Genomic DNA, 18,253 nt, shown 5'->3' on the forward strand with positions numbered 1-18,253 from the left:
TTTCAAGCAAATTCAAAAAGTTATGATCATCTTGTAGGGCTTTCAAAAATCAAAGTTTTTCTTCTCTTTCCTTTTTTTATATCGTGCGTTATTTGGCTTCAAATATTTATTTTCGTTCATGTCGTTAGGATAAATTGTTTGAGTGATCAAATCCTAAAAAAATTGGTTTCAAAAATTTATAAAATATTTTTAATTTTTGAATTTTTATCTAAAATATCTGGCCTTTTCTTTCAGGCCTTAAAAAACTGTGCCACAGCTCAATCCAATCTGATGATTTTTTCGAAAGTTATCGTGCCTCCAGAATCCAAATAGACACTTTCGTAAAAAATTCTGACTCAGGGGGTCTCAAAACGTAGAGATTTGATAAAAACCGATTAAGTCCAATTTCACATAAAACCAATACCTTCTCATCAATATGAGAATGTAAAAAGAGGAATAAAAAAAATTTTCTACTAAGCAAAGTCATGCTGCTAAAAGAACGCATACGCAGCGAGCACGTGTATATTATTATTAATAATACGTAAGAATTCAATAGTTTGAAATATATACTATGAGGTATTGTTTGTGTAATCCTCTATGTCAAAATAACGTGATCAGAAATTAAAACTGAGAAAGAATTTTGGCAACAATAGAAATTGGAACAGAGAAGAAATATTTCTAAAAACAAAAACAAAAAATGTATATTTTAAAGTTTATATTTTTAAATTGTTTTCGAGCAATTCAATGTTAAATTTTCAATTCTGGAGTGGTTCTCAAAAATATATACTTTTTTTAAGACTGCTCTAGATTTCAGAAATTGTATATAAATTAAAATAGGTGAGTACTGAATAATTATCTGATCGAAATACATTTTCTTAAATTCCTGATTTAAATCAAGGGCGTCCCGTGTACACTTATGAGCCATAGAAATTTGCAGAGGAATATAAAATGTTACGAAATTCAAATGCACATAAAAAATTAAAATAGCAGAGTAAGTATCAAATTTAAATGATTAACAATGATAATTATTTACATTCAAGTATTGATGTGCTTGAAGAAAAAATAAACAACTCGTTTCATTGACTCTTTATCATTAAATTGTGAGGCAGAAAGGAGGTAGATGGATAGATACTTCAGATTTGGGAGCTTTTTTGTATTCTGCTTTTGGTCAATGAAATGGTTAATGAGAAAGTGGATTTAATTTCAACCGTAGAAAAACTTTTAAAATAGAAACACTAAGCTTAATATTCGTTGTTTTAAAATTCCAAATTTTTTAAAATGTGCGATTTTTTAGATTATTACTTTTCATACTTTAAAAACGTAGTAATCTCAATAGATTGGCTTATAATCAAGCAAGAAAAGATCCTTCGTTTATCTATAACTGTTAAAAAAAGATCATGTTTTCATTGAAATATTGTACTTGAAAAAAAAAAAATATTTAGAGATTAAAATACGTACAAAAACTAGAATTATGGATAAAAAATGTTAATCAATTATTTAAAGTCCTTCATGGCTGGTGTCAGTGTCATGAAAATCTCCTCCATCTGTTTTCTTTGATCATCAGTCTTTAAACTCTTCCAAATATCACCCAGCCTTTTCTGTTGATGTTTCTGGAAAACCGATTAAACTATAAATAACAACGATTTGGAAAAAACAATTCCTATAAAAGCAAAATTTCAATCTGGAAAAAATAACGTATAATTACCTTAACAAATAAAAAGCAATGTTTGAGAGTGGCTCCGACGTATAAAATATTAACATTCACAGTTCGTCCATTAATATCGTTTATCTTTGGAATAGAAGTGAGAAGAAATTTGTGGGGTCCATGTCTAACTTTTACTAGAGCTATTCCTGTTTGTGTGTTGCAATATTTAGCTGAAAGTAAAATAATTGAAGATTTTTCCAAAATTTACTATGAATTTTAGAAGTCTCAAATTTTGTTTACCATTAAATCCAGCTTTTATGGATGCTTGACCCAAGTCCCCGTAAAGTTGATGGATTTTATTCTGAATTGCATGATGCAATGCTGTCTCATTTAAAACCAGAGGCTTGTTTGGATTGTTAACTGCTGTTACCTCCAGGGTGAAATACCTAAAGAAAAAATAATAAATATAAAAAAAAAACTTTTTTATTTTTCCAACCAATCATTGCTTTTTGGAAACCTTCATATGTATTAAAAAAGCTACCTTGGATGAAAAACACAACATCTAAAGTAAAGTTTTTATATTTTCTAAATATTATGTGTCTTATAATCTTTTAACTAAAGAACCAGGCCAAAAATACAGCAAGATTTAAAAAATTTGTGATTAAATTTTATAGTCCCAAATTCATTTGTAGGTTAAGTTCACATGTGCACTATTTGCAAGATTTCTAAAACGCTATCAACACAAACAAGATAATTAAACCTGAATCTGCTTCAAGATATCTCTAATTTCACACGAAAGGTATTACTATATATTCTACTGCAATAATTAATGCTTAAAATAGTTTGTATAATCAAACAAGTTTTTTAGTATCACAAAAAACAATATTTCTTTAAACAAAAATAAATAACCTTTTCTTCCAAACTGTTTCGAAAACTCTATTGTACTTTAATAAAAACAAAAATTTCAATTTTGCCTATTTTTTAAAGAATCTTACCTGTTTTTAAACCGTACCATATTTTAAGGTTACGTATCCATTAACACGTGTTTAGACATGTTTAGAACCCGTAGTTTTGTTGACAACTGCCACGCATGCGCAAAAAAGGTCTATCAGCTGACCAAATAAACACGTGCCGAGTGTCGGGGAAAAATGCGTGACCTTTCTATTCTGTTATATACGAATAAACGAAATTTAGAATTGGAACTTATGTTGGAAAAAGTATGAGAGATGTGGGGAACTGAAATTTATCAAATGGAATGCTCCACGTTCACAAATAAGTGGAATAATCGGGCTCATTAGGTCACTGAGTAGATTACTAAAGTTTATTTTGTCCCATATGCCTTTTTTTATGAGGAAACAAAATAGAACAAAAAACGAAAAGCTCATTCCTCTTATCTCCTGATGTTATCCGGCGGTCAGCGAAATAGCTCTTGCTGCTGAAAGTTACATTTCATTTTATAATTATGACTGAGGAATATTTTGTCGGTGTAGATGTTGGAACAGGTAGCGTTCGGGCAGCCCTTATTTCTAAGGACGGAAAAACAATCTCCTTGGCTAACAATCCTATTCAAACTTATAAACCACGGGATCAATTCTATGAACAATCGTCTAACAATATCTGGATGGCTTTGTGTTACGCCGTTAAAGTAAGTTTTAGAAGTTATTTGCGCCTAAATATATATTTATCGGGAAAGTTATATTTCTATACAATTTATTTTTAAGGGAAATTATTCAAATCTATGCGATTTCTGAAAATTTTATTATTTTTAAATAGGAGTCTTCTGCCTTTGGGCAGATTGAACATTATCTTTTGCAAACATATAGCAAGTACCAAAAAGATATATATTGTCTAATATCTCTTGGTAAACAGTATTATAATAATTTTTGATTGGTTATTAAAAAAATGTGTTTTTAAAAGTGTATTTTTAAGACATCTACCAGTTTTATTAGAAGCTTTTTTTGTACATTTTTATTATTTACATAAATAGACGGAAAAATATGAATTTTTGTTCGTTTCGAAAGTCAAATTTGCGTGTATTTGCTCTATCATTTTAGTAATCAACGTAATACTTTTCGGAACTTTCTCCCTTATAACAAAAATTTAGAAATAAAATGGCCGAAATTGTAAGGAATGTTTCATTTGTTAATTCAGAGTCGTAGCTCAAATTTTATTTCTTTTCTAAATCTAATTTTTGTTGAGAAAAGCTTTCTGCTCCTTGATAGATTAAAAATGTTGTTTAACAAACATCTACCAAACATCAAAAAGAGCATTAGTTATTTTCTAGTATGTCCTGGTAAACGTAACTATAATACTTAATAATTTGTTAATTATTTTGTTATAAACAAACCCTTTTATTGGAAATTTAAAAGGCCGTAGCAATATGGCTAATGATGATAGTTCCGTACGAACAGCTGCAATTTATGGCACACATAGAGCTGGAAAAGGGGCTATTTTGGCCAAAATCTTGGTACAAAAATAGCCAGATTTTTTCTGACCGTGTAGAATTATCCAAATTTAAATTTAAACTTTTAGCCGCTAATAAAAGTTGAGTAAGAATAAAATTTCTAAGGATTTTAAAGGATGTTTCGTTTTTTATAGAAAATCGTTACATTAAATTAGTTTTTTATAGAAGAGCTTTCTGTTTTTTGCAAGACTGAAAATTTTATTTTACAGAAAGATCTACCAAATACTAAAAATAGTATTATTTAGTTTCTAGTATCTCCTGCTAAACATAATTCTAAGATTTTTTAATTTTTTGACTTTGTTCTAAACAAACCCTTTAATTGGACAATTTTAATTTAAACTTTAAGATATAATCAAACATACAAAAAGTAAATTGTCCTACAGTTTAAGGCATGTTTAATGTTGTTATAGAAAGTCGTTGCTTTCATTTTTTTAAATAGGCGCTTTCTGCCTTTTGAAAGATTGAAAATTTTATTTTAAACATATCAACTACAATCCAAGAAGAGCCTTTATTTTTTCACATCTCTCGATAAACATATTATACCAATTATAAAATTTTTTAACTTGTGGACATGATAAAACCTAAAAAATAATAAGATATCCGAGAATTTTTAGGAGGATTTAATTTGTTTGGAAAGTCGTTGCTTTAATTTCAGTTCTTTAACAATTTAGGTTTTAAAATATATTTCTGTCTTTTGAAAGACTGAAGATTTTCTTTCACACACCTTTAACAATTACCAAAAAGAGCATTATTTGTATTCTACTATCTCGTGGTAAACATAATCAGAGTTTACTTTTTTAATAGAAAATATGTTTTATTTTTTTGAAAGAAGAGGCTTTTATCTTTTGGAATATTGAACTCTTTCTTCTCCTGATATATCTACAAAATACAAAAAAGAGCATTATTGATTTTCTAGTTTCTCCTGGTAAAAATAATTGATATAATTATTAATTGGTTTACAAAAATAGTGTATTACAAACCATTCTTTTAATACATTTTAATAAAAAGTCGTAAACATAATAAAAGTTAAGAAATAATGAAATGTCTTACAATTTTAAGGGCTTTGTAATTTGCTTTTACAGAAAGTCGTCGCTAGTGTTCCAAAGGAAAGTATTAAGGGAATTGGATTTGCTGCTACGTGTTCTTTGGTAGTTATAGATAAAGATGAATCGCCAGTTACAGTCAGTCCATCTGGTAAATTTTTTATTTTCTGTCGCTACACAAAAATAAAGAAATTATCTGATCTTTGAACTGTTTGTTCCCTAGTTTTAAAAAGAAACTACATTTATTACAGTTTTTATTTACAAAATTTCCTTTAAAAGTTAAGTACAAGTTGAAATTTATATTAAAATATGATCTCGTCTATACAAGATTTAGAAAAACAGAAATATTAACTATCAAGAATTATTGTGAAGTAATATTATATTGGCATAATGCCAAATCCATTCATTTCCTGATAATGAAAGTACGCAGTTACCAAGTTTAAATTTTAATATATTTAATCAAAGATAAAATGTTTTTTTGAAAATTTTGAAAATTTTTATTAAATTCAGATTGAATAAATAAATAGATTGAAATTCGTGGTTAAAAAAATGGAACATTGAAAATGAAATTTTGCCGTGACCCTGATTTTACGTACAGGTAATGATGAACAGAATATTATACTCTGGATGGACCACAGAGCAGAGTTGGAGGCAGAATTAATCAACTCAACAAATCACAAAGTACTCAAATATGTAGGAGGTAAAATATCCTTAGAAATGCAAGCACCGAAAATGATTTGGCTGAAAAATCACATGCCTGGTTCCTGGGCCCGCGCTAAACTTCTTTTCGATCTTCCCGATTTTCTCACATGGAAGGCAACTGGTTCAGAATCTCGGTATTTAATTATAGTTTGAATTTTATTTATAAATTCCATTTACTTTTCACTATTAAGTAACAACATTTATTTTCAGATCTTTATGCTCTTTAGTCTGTAAGTGGAATTATGTCGCCAGTCCTAAAGAGAATGGTTGGAATTCCGATTTCTTCGACACGATTGGTTTATCTGATTTGAAAGAAAATAACTGGAAACGAATAGGTAAACTAAAATTCTGTAATAATCTTAATTCTCTAATCCTGTTTACTATTTAACTGACAGTAAATGCACGCGCGCGTCCACCTCCTTAGATTTTTCTATCATAGTAATAAAAACATAAATAATTTAAAAATCAAGTGTTATCAGCATTTTTCAAATGATTTGAATAATTTAATATATTATTATATCTGAAATATGTACATAAAATGAATAATATCTATACGTTTGTCGGTTTTCTCTAAAAAAGAAACACTAATTTGACTATGTGTACCGACATTTGGAGATTAGAAAATAATGACCAATGACTAGAGAGCGGATTAGAACTACAGTGAAGTCAGCTATCGAGCGATGCTCAGGTTTCACACGTGGAGAACCCCGGCTAGACCATCAATTTTTCTTGATAATTGTAAGTTGAATGCGTTTGAAATTAAAGCTAAATATATTAAATGATTTTGAATTCAAAACTTTCCAATTCTAAATATTTTAGACAGGTAAAATTTTAAAATGGGATAATATTTCGAATGGAAGGAAAAGAAATTAAACTAGTATCATTTCTAAATAAAAACGTTTAAAATTGGATAATTTTAAGTTGGAAACATTTGTAAACAGAAGCTTTCAAAATTCAAAATCTTCAAACTAAGTTTTAAATGTGGACAATTTCTTTGGGAAGAATTTGAGATTGTCTCATTTCTAATTAAAGGCATTCTGAATTGAACAATTTTATTTCGAATTCAAGAATCCCGAAATTAAATGATTTCAAGATAAATTGTATAGAAACCTAAATTTTAATTAAATTAAAAAAAAACGATTTAACGTAAAAATTGATTAGAAAAACTTTTCTACAATTCAAAATTAAGTCACAATTATTTTAACCGTTAAAAATGAAACATTTTTCAATTGTCAACCTTTATAATTAAATTATTTTAAATAAACTGTCAAAATAAAACGTAATTTTGGATGGGAAATATTTTTAAAAAAATGTATACTCCAGAAACTTGAAACTTAAAGAAATCCGAGCTTCATTTAAGACTGCAAAATATTTAGTCGCAAAGAATTTATGTATTAAAACTTGTTTGTACTCAACCCCTTAAACATTTTTCTTACTTTAAGTACATTCTATTGTTTCGAAATTAGAAATTTTAAAATGGTTAATTATACTTTTCGTAGTTGTACCAATAAAATTTTAGTCATTTTCAAATCTAATTATTTTATATTTAAATGTTCTAAATAGTTTGGTTTCATTTTGCAACACACAAAACTTCCTGGTTTCTTCAATTCTTCGAAATTGTAGAAAATAAATAGAATAAACAGGATAAATTCAAAATAATGAAAAATTAAGACAATATAATTTCTCAAATACAAGCCTTAACAATGATCAGATTTTAGAACCAGACGTTGAATATTAAAGTTTTTTTATTTAGAAAGTGTTCCTAAAAGTTCGAAATTTCAAACTCAGTTTTAAAAAATCTATTGAATTGAATAACTCCTAAAATAATTCTTAAAAATGTCAAACTTTGCGATTAAAGTAGAAACAGTTGAATTTCGAAAAGTATAATTAACAATTTGTAAATGGTTAATTTCTAAAAGATTAAATTTACTCTAAGGGTTTACTCACAATAATAATTTCAATATAAAAATTCTTCGCGACTATATTTTTTTAGCCTTAAATGGAGTTCGGAGATGTTTCAGTTTCAAGTTTCTGGAGTATACATTTTTTAATTTTGTAGTATTTACCATCTAAAAGTACTTTTTATTTTGAACGTTTTTTAGAATGATTCAATTTTCAAGGTTCAGAATTGAAAATTTGTCTCTTTTGAACTGTGAAATTAAAGGTGAATTTATTCTTTTATTTTAGAAAAATTTGTCTAATGCATGTTTAGGTCAAATCATAAGTTTTTTAATTTAATAAAAATGTAGATTTCTAGAATCTCAGAAGCTTTTACTTTGAAATATTTAATGTAGTTTTTAATAAAAAATGTTTAAATTTAAATCGTTTCGAATTTTAATATATTAAAATTGAAGTTCTCATTTTTAAGTTATTCAATTTTGAATGCTTTTAATTAAAAATAATACAATTTTCATTATTCTGAATCTTAAATGATCTATTTTTGAAAACTCTAATAGGATATTCCAGTTTTAATGTCTTGAATTTATAAAATTCTGAAAGCTTTGACTTAGAAATGAGACAATTCCAACTTCTTCCTAAAGAAATGATCCAATTTTTAAGATTTCAGTTTGAAGGTTTTGAATTTTGAAATCTTCTTTTTACATTTTTTTAACGCTTTCTTTTAAAAATCGTACAACTTCAATCTTTTTTTCATTCTTTTCGAAATATTGCATTTTTTCAAAATTTTACGTATCTAAAATATTTTGAAATGAAACGTTTTAAATTCTAAATCATTTAATATGTTTGTCTTATATTTCACACGCTTTCAATTCGAAATTATTAAGAACATAATGGTCTAAGCGAGGTTCTCCGCGTGTGAGAACCGTGAGAACTGAGTACTGGTGCTCGACAGCTAACTTCACAGTGGCTATTATTATTACACCATTAAGCCATTTCCCTTTCGGGGTAGGCGTGAGTCACTCGGTAGGGGAAAGGAGTAGTGTGTGGAAGGGATAGAGATTTTTCAGATTGATCCAGAATTCTCGTGCTATTTAAGCAAATAACACGTTCGTTCCGCAACACTGCTCCGACTCAGGTTGCTGATCAATCTCTCTAGCAATCACCCCAAGCGAAGAACCTCACGAAGTCGTTATGTGAAGTTCCCCACTTGGGTCCATTAGTAGCCGAGGTCTTTTGTTTCAGGCGTCATTCACTCTACTGACACTCTTTAAATTAACTATTTGCCGCCATACTTTCCTGTCCTGGCATACTTCTCTAGCTTCTTTTATGTCCATGCATTTTTTCATGTAGGCTCTCGTGTTTCTGTGACTTCTTATGTCTCTTCTAACTAGGGTCTCATTCACAAATTCTAACCATTCTTTCCGCGGTCTGCCTCTGGGCACACTGCCATTTACTTCACCTTGATACACTTGTTTCGATAGTCGTTCATTTGGCATTCTCTCAACATGTCCGAACCATCTTAACCGATTTCTTTCCCATGTGTCTACTAGCGTCTCTTCTGCAGCTATAATTGCTAATAATGACTTATTATTTGCTATTGCAAATACAGGGTATGCAAAATCTTCAAAAGCATTTCTAGTGTTATGAAAATGATCATTACTAATTTTTTTAATGAAATATTATACAATATTTTATATATACTTTAACGTGACGGAGAAACAAATTACACTTGGCAATCGATGGAAAAGATGTTTGGTAGAGATTTTGTATAAGTGCAAACCCTCTAAATAGTATCAAATGTGAAATAAAGATAGTGTATTGCTTTTTTTATGCATTACAAATTTGTTGCAATGATATCAATTATGATTTGCGCGCTAGGCACGCGAGAAGTTTCTTCTCGAAAATCGAATTCTACATATAAGTACTTCAGGTTGACCACTCTGTTAATACTAAAATCTAAAAAGTTTTTAGTGAAAAAAACCTTTCCAAACACTTTAAATTCTACCCATTTAAAATCACATAAAATTATTCAATTTTTAATGAGTTTGATCTTAAATTCTTTCGAGTTTGAAAAATTAAATTGTTTATTTTCAATATTTTTCTAGATTGAAATAGAATTTTTTCTGTTTTTCTTTTCAATATTTTGATCAATATTTTCATTGAGTTAAAGCGGAGATTTTTTATTTTTTACAATAATTTTCTTATAATGAAAAAGAATAATATTTGTCAATGTTTTTATTAATCGAAAAAAGAAGAATTCTTATTTTAAACATTTTCATTCAATTGGAACGGCAGACATTTTCGTATTTAATTGATTTTTTTTTTCAATTTATCTGTGAATTCGAATAGGGGCATTTTATATTTTTACCATTTTTCTTGAGTTGAAGGAGGAAAACTCTGTAATTTTAGCATTTTTCTTAAGAGAAAAAGGGTAGATTTTTTTTTCATTTTTCTTCTGAATTGTAAGATTGTTTATTTTAAAATTTCTATTGAGTTAGAAGGGAAGAAATTTGGGCTTTTACATTTTTTCTCAATTGGAAATGGGAATTTTTTAATGTTATTAAAGAGTTGAATGGGGATTTTAAAATGTTGAATCGCGCTTTTTAAAATTCACTCATTTTTAATATTTTAATCCAAAGTGCAAAATAATAACTTGAAAATCAGTATAATAAAGCATTTCCATACAAGGGGAACAAGTTTATTTTGAAGATAATTTTATAAGATGTCAAACTGACGTATACTAATGAACTGTCACATTTACATGTTAGAAAAAGTTTCGAATTAAAAAAAAAAGGACACAAAAACGAGTGGAAATATTGGGAATGGTGGCCGACCATTTCGCCACCTGGTGCCGAAAACTGGAACTAGGCAGAGTAGGTACAATTTTAAAGGTGTATTTTAATTTTTGCATCAAATTGTTTTTATGATTGGTTTGTGAAATATAAAACAATGATTGAATACTAAAAACAAATGTTCATCAAAAATAAATAGTTTTAGATTGAATTGCCATCTTATACAGTGAAAAAAAAAACACATTTTTGAGGTTTAGAGTTCAACTGATTCTTGTGAAAATACAACAATTTGGTATAAAGTTAAACTATTTGATAGAAAATGATATATTTTTTATATATTGGAAATCATTTTAAAACGAAAAAATATTTGTTTAAAATTAATTGAATAAAATTTGGACTAACATCGCGTTCATTGTCTTTTTTGGTAGAAAATTATTCTTTTTGGTTGAATTCAATTATTTTGTAGAAAATTCATAGAATTCGGCTCAAAAATTAAAAAATTTGGTAAAAAATGTATGTATTTTGTTGAAAATTAGTCATTTTTGGTATAAAAACGATTTTTTTTTATTAATTCCAAGTATTTTTTATTTTTAATTAAATTTTTCTAAAATAAAAACTATTAGATTTATCGTTGAAAATTCATGTTTTTAGGTAAAAAATTGATCTTGGTTATAATTTAACTTTTTTTGTCGAAAATTTATATTCACGGGTTTAAAATTCAACAGTTTTAAAGAAAATTGAACTGGTTTTTAGAAAACTCTTTTTTTCCCTTTGAAAATGCAATAATTTGATATAAAACTCAACTGTTTGGTCAGCTATTTGGTACAAAATTAAAACTATTTTGCCATTAAAAATAAATAGTAATAGATTGAATTTCAATCTTATACAGTGAAAAAAAAGCAACACATTTTTGTCAAATAGGTTTTAAAAAAACCAATTATTTCACTATTTTATGTAAGTTTTAATGCATTGTAAGCTTAAATTAACTTCAATTAATGAATGTACAGACCAATTTTATCCAGATTATGCAAAGTATACGAATAATATAGACGTTAGGAATTGAAATACGAATTCTAACCTAACTTTTAGATCCTATTTTTAAATAGTAAATATTACATGCATAAATTAATACAAATTTACTTTGAGTTCAGTTTTGTTTCGAAACAAGTCCATTTAAGTTTATAATCTTTTGAAAGACACAATAAATGGTACAATAATTTTTTTTGTTTAGAAATATGTTTTTCATCGTATAATATGTAAATTCCATATAAACCCCTTTGTTTCTGATACATACTTATTTTATTATCCAATAAATACTTTAAACTTCGCAAAAAAATCTTTGAAACTCTTTTATGCACAATTTAAAATGCATCTTTAAAATCGTACCTACTCTCTCTAATCCGGATTTTTGTCCCTAAGTGGCGCATCGCAGTTGAACCATTCCCAATAAGAGATTCTAGAGATTCTAGAGTTTCTAGAGACTCTAGGAGATTCAATGTGGACAGAATGAATAAATCGTTGACTTTTATTAAATATAATTAATTTTTCATCACCAGGTTCAGTCATCAAAGCTCCCGGAGAACCTGTCGGTTCCGGCTTATCAAAACAAGCAGCAGCAGAATTAAATTTACTCCAAGGAACACCAGTTGGAACTTCAGTTATCGATGCTCATGCTGGTGGATTAGGAATGCTGGGTTGTGATTCTCCAGATCTGTCCACTGAATTGACAAGCAGACTAGGTATGTTAAAATCCAAATCTTTATATTCCTTTAGTGAAAAATTTTTTATCTATTGTAATTCGAAGGATTAATCTGCGGCACCTCAACATGTCACATGGCTGTTAGTCAAAAAGAGATTTTCATTGATGGTGTATGGGGTCCTTACTACAGTGCTATGTTTCCTGGATTGTGGCTTAGTGAAGGTGGTCAGAGTGCAACTGGAAAATTGATAGATCATATCATCGATACTCATCCTGCGACTTTTGAAATTTACGGGAAACTAGAAGAAAAATGGTTATTGTCTATTGTCTAAAGATTTAAATTTTTACACTTTTTGGCCTCGGACTCAATGATAAATTCAACAGTGGGTTAATAGTTTATTGTGGCTTCGAGATAAGGGGCCTCAAGTTAAGGTACTTCGAGAACTATTGGCCTCGTGTGGCCTCTGAATGTGAGGATGTGCGGACCTTATCTCCAGGCCACAGTGTAGTATAAATTTTGAAAAAAAAGGAAAACAGTAGCGTCATACAATTTTTTGAACATTATAACGAGGGATTATATTTTTTTCTAATTTGAGATCAATATAAATCTCACATGAAGTCGCGTAAAATCCTTCCAAATCCTTTAAATGACCCCAAAAGCTTTAAAATTTGTTAAAATTCTTCAGGAACCCAATATATTTTGGATCCCTTGAAATCTTGACATTTATTTTGAAACCCTTAAACCTGGCGTAAATATTGAAATTCCTGGACATCTGTAGAAATCCTGAAAAGTCCCTTGAAATTTGATTTCACTTATTCCTAAAAGTTTTCTCTAAATCCGCTGAAATACCTTGACATCTGTGTAACATCATTGATATCCTGGATATCTTTTTCAACTCCTTTGAAATTTTCTGAAATCGTACGAACTTCTTTGGAAACCCTTAAAAATGTCAAAATCTCGTTAAGTTACTTTGAATCTTTTAGAATATTCTTAACTCTTAAAAATTCTTTGAAAGCCCTTAAAATCTATAGAAAATCTTCATAATCTTATGGAATCTTTTGATTTATTTTTAAATCATATGCATTTCTCAAATATTATCAAATTTCTTGAAATCTTCGCAATCTTTTAAATTTCAAGAAAATTCTAGGTCGTGGTGTCAGAATGGCTTGTATCCGGATATATCATACCACGGTGAAAAAAAGTATCCCGTATTTCACAGCTTAATCAAACCAAATTTTGAACTACGAATTCTCAAAAGTGGAGATAATGGAATGTTATATGCAAATATGAAATCATTCTGATACCCTAAACTGGAACTCTCTGTCTGATTTGAAAAAGAATTGGTTTATGTCTATGTATAGTCTTTAAAATCCTTTTAAATTCTCAAAATTCCTTTAAATTTTTTCATACACTTTCAAAATCCTTTGAAATTTTAAATCCTTGAAGACTGTATAAAATCGCGTAGGCCTGGTAAAATCTCTATAAATCCCTTTATATAGTTTGAAAGCCCGCGAATTACCTTGCCGTGCAAAAGTTCCCAACCACCTCTTTTTTATGTTTGATTATGTTCTCTTAATTTTAATTATGTCAGAGCTAACAAATATTGTCTTTGTATGGCTATGCTCTCAAAATTCTATATAAAATGAGCCCAGGATGAAGCCAGTTGGTCTATTTTTAAGTAGATATTGTAAAATAGTGTAAATTTCAATGTTTTCTTTAATTTCCAATAACTTCCGTAATAATCAATATTTTTTAATGTTCTTGGTCTTATTTTGAAGCTATTTGTCTTAGTTCGTAAACACATGAAACATATAACCATTGAGTTTCTATAAAAGTCCCTGAAAAAAAATATAAATATTTTTATTTGCCTACAGGTAAGCTGTTTTCATATTTTTTCAACTTGATACTGTGATATCCTGGGCTCATTTTATACAGACTTTTGAGATAATTCAATCCTTTGAATTCAGATTTTAGCGATTACAGATATGTTATTTTAGCCAATCAGCGAAACAGTTGGAAAATAATATGCTTAAAGACATAGTCCGAGGTCTGCACTTTACCAAAAAACTTCTATAACTTTACAATATTTTTTTCAGGCACATCCAACAATATTTACATAATCTCTTAAAAACAATGGCCAGGAAGGAAAATCTCTTGAATGAATCCTACTTGACAAAGGATCTCCATGTGTGGCCAGATTTCCATGGAAATCGATCTCCTCTTGCAGATCCGACTTTACGCGGAATGGTAATTGTATTTTTTTATTTGTATTCATTCAAAGCAGTGCTCAATTTTCTAGTTACTTTGTATTTATCAGTTTTTAATTTATTGCTTCAGATATCGGGACTTTCTCTATCCTCTGATGAGGAAAGTTTAGCAAAACTGTATTTAGCGACTCTGCAGGCCATAACTGTAAGTTTCGCTTCTTTTAAATTATTATAACCTACACAAACGTGTGAAATTGTCGTTACGATCAGTAAAAGTAGTATTAAAAATCACTGCTGACTTTGAAACGTAATTACTTATTCATAATCATTTTTTCTTTCAAATATTAAATTTCTTTCTCTTTCTAGTATGGAACAAAACATATCATTGAGGCCTTGACTTTAGCAGGACACAAGATAGAAGTAGTTTTAATCTGTGGTGGTTTAAGTCGCAGTGAATTATTTGTACAGACTCAGGCTGACGTTTTAGGATTGCCTGTTTTGATTCCGGCCGAAAAGGAACCAGTTATGCTCGGTGCTGCAATTTTGGGTGCTTCCGCTGGGAAATATTCCTCTATTCAAAGCGCTATTAAAGCTATGAAAAGTTTGTCCAATATTGTAAAACCTAAAGCTGAATCTTACCCGTAAGTAAAAATCCAGTTGGCCGAAACATGTTATATAATTTTTCCATTTACCATGCTAAACCTTTAAGCATTAATTTCAGATTCCACTCTCAAAAGTATAGAGTTTTTAAAAAAATGGTTGAAGATCAGAAAAGTTATAAAAGACTAATGGACCAAGATCTTTAACGGGAAAGCACCCTAGACTTAAAAAAACCCCATGCATTCTTAATAGGATGAATTAATTCCAACTACACAGTATAAAATGAAAATATATATTTTTTTATTCAAAGTTAAGTATATAAAATATGTATATTACGTTAGTTTATAAATCTCAAGTGGACAATAATAACAAACGTAATTTTGTGAAGCGAGTTGTTAGACTGAACGTAAAATCAGTGAAGCGACACTTATACTTCTAAAAGAATAACTAGTACGTTGAAATATTTTATATTTCTACGAAATATAAACTGCACACGCCAGATACACAATCGTAGAATAAAAGGCAAGTTTTTTTAATTAATATACTTATATAAAATAGTAAATTTGCTCTAATTATTGCTTTGGAAGTCAATACACAATAAAAATAGTAAACTTGATTCATAATAAATTCGTTTCAGTTCTATCGTGAATGCGACTTCTTATAACGAGCAATTTTTCAGAGTGAAATATTAAACTTAAGCTGTTTGAGTTTCTATGAATAACAACAATCATTAACTCCTGAAAATAATAACGTGTAAATAAAAGTGCTTTTTAACTCTACAAGACCGTAACGATTTCATGATTTAAAAATGTTTGCGATTATTATGCAATAATTCGAAACTAGTGAAGGGTGGCCATATAAGATTTAAACAAAATCTTCCCGATTTTAAAACAATTTTCCGGGTTACTTAAATTTAAAATCTCCAAAAAGTTTACAATTTAAAGTATTCAAAACATAAATGTTGTATACTTTAAAACATGAAAGCTTTCAAAATAAGACAATCTCCAAATGAAAAACTTTTAGATTGTAGTTACAAAGCAGAAGCTATCAAAATTGAATAATTTTCACTTCGGGGCCTTCATAAAAAAAATCATTATTCCATTTTTAATATATCCTATACTATTATTCAACTATTTAAGAATTATAATTTTAAATTGTCAAATTCGCGAAATTTTAAACTTGGTTTATCCAACTCTAACTTAGTGAATTTATAATCATTCAAGTATGAAAAGATATGACATCATTATAATATTGCACGATGTTAATCAACTAAAATTTGAACCAAGAGGATGTTGACTTTTCAATTTTAAAAATGGCTTCAATTCGAACGTTTTCGATTTAAAATCGTCCCTTCCAATTTGAAATAAAATGTTATAATTCTAAAACATTAAATTCAGAATTATTTCATTTTATATGCTACTAGTTAGAAATTGATCAACTTTTTACTATCAAACTAAAAGTATTAAATTTGTAACGCATTCAATTTAATGTCATTAAACTATAAAGGGGTTTTAAAACATTTAAATTCACATTTTTTCAATTTAAACGCTTCATTCTAATTGTATTCAATATTGAAGACTTTAGACTTATATTATGTTAATATCTTAAAATTTATTTTGCTATCAAGATTTTCAATTTGAAATACATTTTCATGATCATTAAAGATCTGTTTCAAATGTTCAATATTTAAGGCTTCAAACTTACACTACTAAAATTTTTCAATTTGAAACGCTCCAATCACGTCTAGAATCACGACCCAGCTACTGCTTTTAATATTGGAAATATATGGAGGTTTTTTTTTTACTAAATAACGCCTTGATTTATAAATTATACAATGTTAAGAAATTTAAATTTAAAACCAAACAATTTTCTACATTTTAATCTAAAAGAATTGAATTTTTAATTCAACAATTTAGGTTTAAAAATACAATTTTCAAATAAAGTTCTTACAAATCAAACGATTTTACAATTAATCTTTAAAATGGAAGAATTTAAAATTAGAATTGGATAGATTTCTCTACTAAAACTAAGAATTAAAAAAAAACTCCATGAATCTAGTGGCCACCCTGCTAGTGATACACTTACCAATTGCACTCAACATTAAACACTTTTTTTGGTGATTGTGTAACAATTTTGTGCATTCACCAAAATATAATTTCTCTTATTAAATTGTGCAAGAGTTCCAAGACTGGAATGAAAACAAGGCGAGGTATGTACATAAAAATACTTGTAGGTAACGGTAAAACTGTTTTCTACCAAACAGAAGCATATTCAATTATCTGCCAATTAGAGTTAACTTTTTGATATACATTTGTAACGATATGTCAACATTAATAAACATGTTCTAATGTCCATAGACACTGCTGTAATATCATGTTGTGCAAAAGCTTTATATAAAAACGTTTGGAAGACGTTAAAAGTTTTATCGTAAATCATAACATTGATTATGCTTAAACATACTCAAAGTATTCTCTAATACCAATTACATAGTAATAAATTCAAGTTTGTCTTGAGTTACAAATCCAAACTTGTATATAGCCTCTTTAACATCATTGCTCTAAACGGAAGAAAAACGTAACTAAAATAGTAAATGGAAAAGTTTATCCAACTCTACGAATCTGACGGATTATTTACGACATTTGAATAAATCATTTTCTAAAGTTTCAGTTTTGAAACTGATAAAATTTGAATTAAAAATTAAATTTAAAAAACAACCTCGTATAAAAATTATTTTATACAAAAGTTTCCTTGATACGATTTTTTTCAAAAATTTCGCTTTTGAGAATATTCCGACAGCAAGTCATCTTTTAATGCTAAATTGCAAATTGCTTTGTGCGAAATGATCTTTGGATAAAATAATGCGCTACGGTAAGAGTGAACCAAGCCGCAAATACAGTGACTTCTTGCTTATTTCAAGGGTCGTGAAACGTAAACATGCGCATATTTCAACGGTAGAGAGGTCCCCCTACCTCTATCGCAGTGGTCGGCACGCTCTTGCCCTGGGCAGGGTAGCCTGCCCTGGCTGCCCTGTGACCTACTCTGAGGGCAGTACCTGCGAGCTTGGCCAGGCCACCCCTTTCCTCAGGGGTCCTTTGTTAGAAAATGGGACAAAAATGTGAGATTAAAAAATTCGTAATTTTGCGATCAGTGACTTAAAAGTAATATATTTGAAATCTACGTATAGTTCCGATTCCAAAGACATGTAATTTGTTTATAAAGGTT

At 28.7% G+C, this 18,253-nt stretch overlaps 2 protein-coding genes across 6 annotated transcripts in view; one reads left to right on the forward strand and one right to left on the reverse strand.

The window, feature by feature from the left end:
* LOC117178929 (FGGY carbohydrate kinase domain-containing protein) overlaps positions 1 to 15,340 on the forward strand; it is an 18,460-nt gene extending 3,120 nt beyond the window's left edge. Inside the window, exons 2-12 of one of the 3 annotated variants that reach the window (XM_033370497.1) lie at positions 2,317 to 2,423; positions 3,115 to 3,269; positions 5,171 to 5,282; positions 5,730 to 5,967; positions 6,044 to 6,168; positions 12,081 to 12,263; positions 12,329 to 12,536; positions 14,321 to 14,471; positions 14,562 to 14,636; positions 14,798 to 15,072; positions 15,153 to 15,340. In XM_033370497.1, coding sequence (XP_033226388.1) covers positions 3,246 to 3,269; positions 5,171 to 5,282; positions 5,730 to 5,967; positions 6,044 to 6,168; positions 12,081 to 12,263; positions 12,329 to 12,536; positions 14,321 to 14,471; positions 14,562 to 14,636; positions 14,798 to 15,072; positions 15,153 to 15,237 — 1,476 coding nt within the window. In that variant the 5' untranslated portion in view covers positions 2,317 to 2,423; positions 3,115 to 3,245 and the 3' untranslated portion in view covers positions 15,238 to 15,340. Of the gene's footprint in view, positions 1 to 2,316; positions 2,424 to 2,752; positions 3,270 to 5,170; positions 5,283 to 5,729; positions 5,968 to 6,043; positions 6,169 to 12,080; positions 12,264 to 12,328; positions 12,537 to 14,320; positions 14,472 to 14,561; positions 14,637 to 14,797; positions 15,073 to 15,152 lie in introns of those variants that run through there. The other 2 variants (XM_033370496.1, XM_033370495.1) reach the window with 2 other exon arrangements.
* On the reverse strand, positions 135 to 2,736 carry LOC117178931. 3 transcript variants are annotated; one of them, XM_033370500.1, is made up of 5 exons: positions 2,620 to 2,736; positions 1,925 to 2,070; positions 1,685 to 1,854; positions 1,438 to 1,589; positions 135 to 1,360 (listed from the first exon to the last, which is right to left on the reverse strand). In XM_033370500.1, the coding sequence occupies exons 1-4, from the start codon at positions 2,637 to 2,639 to the stop codon at positions 1,473 to 1,475; spliced, it is 453 nt and encodes a 150-aa protein (XP_033226391.1). In that variant the 5' UTR covers positions 2,640 to 2,736; the 3' UTR covers positions 135 to 1,360; positions 1,438 to 1,472. The 3 variants fall into 3 exon arrangements, with proteins under 3 accessions (XP_033226391.1, XP_033226392.1, XP_033226390.1); XM_033370501.1 differs by having other exon boundaries at positions 135 to 1,606; XM_033370499.1 differs by lacking the exon at positions 135 to 1,360 and having other exon boundaries at positions 1,384 to 1,589.
* Positions 15,341 to 18,253: the final 2,913 nt, after the last annotated feature.

This window comes from Belonocnema kinseyi, chromosome 8 (genome assembly GCF_010883055.1).
Source record: "Belonocnema kinseyi isolate 2016_QV_RU_SX_M_011 chromosome 8, B_treatae_v1, whole genome shotgun sequence".
Taxonomy (NCBI): Eukaryota; Metazoa; Arthropoda; class Insecta; order Hymenoptera; family Cynipidae; genus Belonocnema; species Belonocnema kinseyi.

Coding starts and splice junctions, on each gene's coding strand:
- LOC117178931 (XM_033370500.1), bottom strand. CDS start 2,639: ATGGTACGGTTTAAAAACAG. Junction 2,071..2,619: donor ATGGTACGGTTTAAAAACAG/GTAAGATTCTTT, acceptor TTTTTTCTTTAG/GTATTTCACCCTGGAGGTAA. Junction 1,590..1,684: donor ATTGCTTTTTATTTGTTAAG/GTAATTATACGT, acceptor TCGGTTTTCCAG/AAACATCAACAGAAAAGGCT.